A 6,000-nucleotide genomic window follows, 5' to 3' on the forward strand; every position below is an offset into this window, starting at 1 on the left:
CTGTTACATGGAGCGCTCTATGTCACTGTTACATGGAGAGCTCTATGTCACTGTTACATATATAGTTCTATGTCACTGTTACTTGTAGTACTCTATGTCACTGTTACATGTAGAGTTCTATGTCACTGTTGCATGGAGAACTCTATGTCACTGTTGCATGGAGAGCTCTGTCACTGTTACATGGAGAGCTCTGTCACTGTTACATGGAGCGTTCTATGTGACTGTTGCATGTAGAGCTCTATGTCACTGGTACATGTAGTACTCTATGTCACTGTTACATGTAGAGTTCTATGTCACTGTTACATGTAGAGCTCTATGTCACTGTTACATGTAGAGTTCTATGTCACTGTTACATGTAGAGTTCTATGTCACTGTTACATGTAGAGTTCTATGTCACTGTTACATGTAGAGTTCTATGTCACTGTTACATGTAGTACTCTATGTCACTGTTGCATGTAGTACTCTATGTCACTGTTGCATGTAGTACTCTATGTCACTGTTACATGTAGTACTCTATGTCACTGTTACATGTAGTACTCTATGTCACTGTTACATGTAGTACTCTATGTCACTGTTACATGTAGTACTCTATGTCACTGTTACATGTAGTACTCTATGTCACTGTTACATGTAGAGTTCTATGTCACTGTTACATGTAGTACTCTGTCACTGTTACATGTAGTACTCTATGTCACTGTTACATGTAGTACTCTATGTCACTGTTACATGTAGTACTCTATGTCACTGTTACATGTAGTACTCTATGTCACTGTTACATGTAGAGTTCTATGTCACTGTTACATGTAGAGTTCTATGTCACTGTTACATGTAGAGTTCTATGTCACTGTTACATGTAGTACTCTATGTCACTGTTACATGTAGTACTCTATGTCACTGTTACATGTAGTACTCTATGTCACTGTTACATGTAGTACTCTTGTTACATGTAGTACTCTTGTTACATGTAGTACTCTTGTTACATGTAGTACTCTATGTCACTGTTACTTGTAGTACTCTATGTCACTGTTACATGTAGAGCTCTATGTCTCTGTTACATGTAGATCTCTATGTCACTGTTACATGTAGAGCTCTATGTCACTGTTACATGTAGAGGTCTATGTCTATGTTACATGTAGAGCTCTATGTCACTGTTACATGTAGAGTTCTATGTCACTGTTACATGTAGCGCTCTATGTCACTGTTAGTGTGTAGAGCTCTATGTCACTGTTACATGTAGAGTTCTATGTCACTGTTACATGTAGCGCTCTATGTCACTGTTACATGTAGTACTCTATGTCACTGTTACATGTAGAGCTCTATGTCACTGTTACATGTAGAGCTCTATGTCACTGTTACATGTAGAGTTCTATGTCACTGTTACATGTAGTACTCTATGTCACTGTTACATGTAGTACTCTATGTCACTGTTACATGTAGTACTCTATGTCACTTTACATGTAGTTCTATGTCACTGTTGCATGGAGAGTTCTATGTCACTGTTGCATGGAGAGTTCTATGTCACTGTTGCATGAAGAGCTCTATGTTACTGTTACATGGAGCGCTCTATGTCACTGTTACATGTAGTACTCTATGTCACTGTTACATGTAGAGTTCTATGTCACTGTTGCATGGAGAGTTCTATGTCACTGTTGCATGGAGAGTTCTATGTCACTGTTGCATGTAGTGCTCTATGTCACTGTTACATGGAGAGCTCTATGTCACTGTTACATGGAGAGCTCTATGTCACTGTTACATGTAGTACTCTATGTCACTGTTACATGTAGTACTCTATGTCACTGTTACATGTAGTACTCTATGTCACTGTTACATGTAGTACTCTGTCACTGTTACATGTAGTACTCTATGTCACTGTTACTTGTAGTACTCTATGTCACTGTTACATGGAGAGCTCTATGTCACTGTTACATGTAACAGTAACAGAGCTCTCCATGTAACAGTGACATAGAGTACTACAAGTAACAGTGACATAGAGTACTACATGTAACAGTGACACTGTTACATGGAGCGCTCTATGCTAGTTACATGTTACACTGTTACATGTAGAGTTCTATGTCACTGTTGCATGTAGTACTCTATGTCACTGTTGCATGTAGTACTCTATGTCACTGTTGCATGTAGTACTCTATGTCACTGTTGCATGTAGTACTCTATGTCACTGTTACTTGTAGTACTCTATGTCACTGTTACATGTAGTACTCTATGTCACTGTTACATGTAGTACTCTATGTCACTGTTACATGTAGTACTCAATGTCACTGTTACATGTAGTACTCTATGTCACTGTTACATGTAGTACTCTATGTCACTGTTACATGTAGAGTTCTATGTCACTGTTACATGTAGTACTCTGTCACTGTTACATGTAGTACTCTGTCACTGTTACATGTAGTACTCTATGTCACTGTTACATGTAGTACTCTATGTCACTGTTACATGTAGTACTCTATGTCACTGTTACATGTAGAGTTCTATGTCACTGTTACATGTAGAGTTCTATGTCACTGTTACATGTAGTACTCTATGTCACTGTTACATGTAGTACTCTATGTCACTGTTACATGTAGTACTCTTGTTACATGTAGTACTCTTGTTACATGTAGTACTCTTGTTACATGTAGAGCTCTATGTCTCTGTTACATGTAGATCTCTATGTCACTGTTACATGTAGAGCTCTATGTCACTGTTACATGTAGAGGTCTATGTCTATGTTACATGTAGAGCTCTATGTCACTGTTACATGTAGAGTTCTATGTCACTGTTACATGTAGCGCTCTATGTCACTGTTAGTGTGTAGAGCTCTATGTCACTGTTACATGTAGAGTTCTATGTCACTGTTACATGTAGCGCTCTATGTCACTGTTACATGTAGTACTCTATGTCACTGTTACATGTAGAGCTCTATGTCACTGTTACATGTAGAGCTCTATGTCACTGTTACATGTAGTACTCTATGTCACTGTTACATGTAGAGCTCTATGTCACTGTTACATATAGAGCTCTATGTCTGTTACATGTAGAGCTCTATGTCACTGTTACATGTAGAGCTCTATGTCTGTTACATGTAGAGCTCTATGTCACTGTTACATGTAGAGTTCTATGTCACTGTTACATGTAGCGCTCTATGTCACTGTTACATGTAGAGTTCTATGTCACTGTCACTGTTACATGGAGCGCTCTATGCTAGTTACATGGAGCGCTCTGTTACTGTTACATGGAGCGCTCTATGTCACTGTTACATGTAGAGCTCTATGTCACTGTTACATGGAGCGCTCTGTCACTGTTACATGGAGCGCTCTATGTCACTGTTACATGTAGAGCTCTGTGTCACTGTTACATGTAGAGCTCTATGTCACTGTTACATGGAGCGCTCTATGTCACTTTGGCCCCTTCCAAAATGCAAGAAGCACTGAAAATTCTCAGTTTGATGTGTACTTTTTTTTTTTTTTTTTGGTAATTATGGCTGTTCTGATAAATTTAACAATGGAGCATTTCATCAAACAGTGGCCTTAACGGAAATCCCTATTATGATTAAACAGCACAAATTTTCCCAATCTAATTAGACAAGAGAGTCCCATTTGGGACCCTGCCAAAAAAATTCCTGTGGAAGTTGTACAATCTTTACATTTCACTACAATTTTGTTTTTCCACAGGTAACTGTCATTAGGGTAACTTTGATAGAGGCCCTTTAACCCTGACAAGTCTGGCTACCTGTAAGTGCCATCATTGGTCAGTGTAACTTATTTCCATTCACCTTTAGAAACAATCTGTTCTGGTAACTCATTTCATTACACAGATCATTGACCTCAGGCAATAGAAGTATAGAACAGGGGAGTTAATCCCGCCTGGTACTTTAGTCAATTATAGTACATATCTTACTGCCTGTATAACAGTAAACTGTTTCTTTATCACTACAGGTAACACCACCTCCCTTGTCATGGACGGAGGAGCCGGCCAAGGCCGGCTCGTGTGCCCATGACAGGCGTGCGCTACAACAGCTTGTTCTGAATGTGCACGTAAAACCCTATGACCTGACCTGACCACCTCCCTGATTGCTAGCTGATCAGTGAGAGTGCAGTCTGATTGAACAACAATGATGCAATCCCTCTGAGGCGCTAACTGCATCAGGTTAAACAGTGTCAGCTGAGCATCTGTGAGTAGGCAAAAAAAAGAGGAAAGGAATGTGTGTTTACCAACAAATAGCCCACTGGTTATTTCCTCGGTTTCGGGATAATTTTATCAGATTTTATGCTGTCTTAACAGGCTAATTGAATTACATAAACTTTATTAAATTTAAAATGTAATTTGCATAGACGTTTTTTTTCAAATCACATATGGTTGGTCTCTTATACCTTTACTGAATGTATATTTTTTAAAGGTTTGTTGGTGTTTGGGTTGTTTGTTTGTTGTGGGTTTTTTGGAGGGTGGGGGTTTGGAGTTGGGAGGGGGTGTTCCTAAAAGTATATTTTTAAAGAGTTTTATAATATTACAGGATAAAGTCTTAGGATGTTCATTTAAAATCTGTCACTCATGGCAAAAAAAAACCACCTAACATTTTTGCTATATCCTCAATGTATGTTTCAAAACTTTTTTCTTCTTTTTTGACAAATATGTTAAAATACATAACAAACATGTACACAATATTTGCAAACAACAAAACAAACAAAAACTTTATCAAACAATATTATAATATAGGTCTACAAAGTATTTCTAGGTCTACTGATTTTAATTTTAACAGTAATTTGCTACTTAACAAAAATTATAACCAACTGGCTCATTGTTTCTAAATTTACACACGCGAACTTGATGCCTGCATCGCTCAGAGCCTAACAGGAACTGTTCCACACAAAATATCTTGTTTAGTTTTTATGTAAACAAAACCACACATTTCACAAAATAAAGCTTCAGACGTTGTTTTTATTTACGAAATCACCGCCGTTTGACCAACAGGCTACCACAAAATGCCCACTCTATTTCCCGCGGACATAACTGATCTGGGAAACGGTACAGCGCGTGCGACTTGTCTTGTCTGCGACTAAATATGGAAATCTCGTCCTCAGTTTTTTGTGTATTTTTTTAACAAAACCTTTCTGCCACTGCCTGCCTTTTTTCGCGACGATTCCTTTGTAAACAAAACCACCAACAAAAATAAAGAGCACGTAAAAAATATTAGTATGTGTATTTAATAAATTACTGCATGGATTAGTATCAAAATGATACACGAGAACGCGCCACGCAGTTGTCCGACCTACGTGTAAATAAACCGTAGCGCTAGCGATGCGAGTATTTCATCATCATGTTGGCATAGGGTCTATTTTGAAGTGGGCCATGTGCTTAAATCATGTTTCGTCGTCAGTTTCGTAAATATCGAGGTTTAAGCTTTTAAAAAATCACACTCACCAAAAGGTCAACTTGTGCTTCATTTATTCCATCAGCATTCCCATTTGAAATATCCATATCTCGACCAGAATGCGGGACAGTTGGATACAGACCATGTTGGTTCGGTGCAGCCATGATTTTAGCGGGATTATGGTCGAATACGTAGTGCCCGCTAGAGGTCTCTGTTTAATGAGAATGGAAGGGAGCAACGTCTCAAATTCAACAGCAAAACAGACGATCTTCTTTTATTGTATTGCAGTCATCCAGAAACAAAGATTTTTATAAAATAGTTCTCTAACGTACGAACGAGCGAATATGTCTCGTGCGAGGTATTAATGTTTGCGTCAACAAACGTGTGATTGGATGTAATTTTCCCTCCGTCTGCCATCTATGAATGAACTCCGCATTGGCAATGTGCCAGGGAATTAGGCCCTATACAGTATACTCCACAAATAAATTAATGTATGGGGCATTTGTTTATATTTCAAATAATAACATAATTACATAGCGAGTTGATTTAAGGCGCCTAAGCATTTTATTTTATATTTGGCGGTTCGTTCTGAAATTAGGGAAGAGGTCTGTTGTATTTGTAACACTCACAAA

At 38.3% G+C, this 6,000-nt stretch overlaps 1 protein-coding gene across 1 annotated transcript in view; it reads right to left on the minus strand.

Moving 5' to 3' along the window:
- The window catches only part of LOC121380400 (sodium- and chloride-dependent glycine transporter 1-like), a 63,342-nt gene extending 57,679 nt beyond the window's left edge, over positions 1–5,663 (minus strand). Inside the window, exon 1 of the mRNA XM_041509195.1 lies at positions 5,419–5,663. Within this exon, the coding sequence (XP_041365129.1) occupies positions 5,419–5,532 (114 nt within the window). The 5' untranslated portion in view covers positions 5,533–5,663. The remainder of the gene's footprint in view (positions 1–5,418) is intronic.
- Between the last annotated feature and the right edge of the window lie 337 nt (positions 5,664–6,000).

Source organism: Gigantopelta aegis, chromosome 9 (assembly GCF_016097555.1).
Source record: "Gigantopelta aegis isolate Gae_Host chromosome 9, Gae_host_genome, whole genome shotgun sequence".
NCBI classification, from domain to species: Eukaryota; Metazoa; Mollusca; class Gastropoda; order Neomphalida; family Peltospiridae; genus Gigantopelta; species Gigantopelta aegis.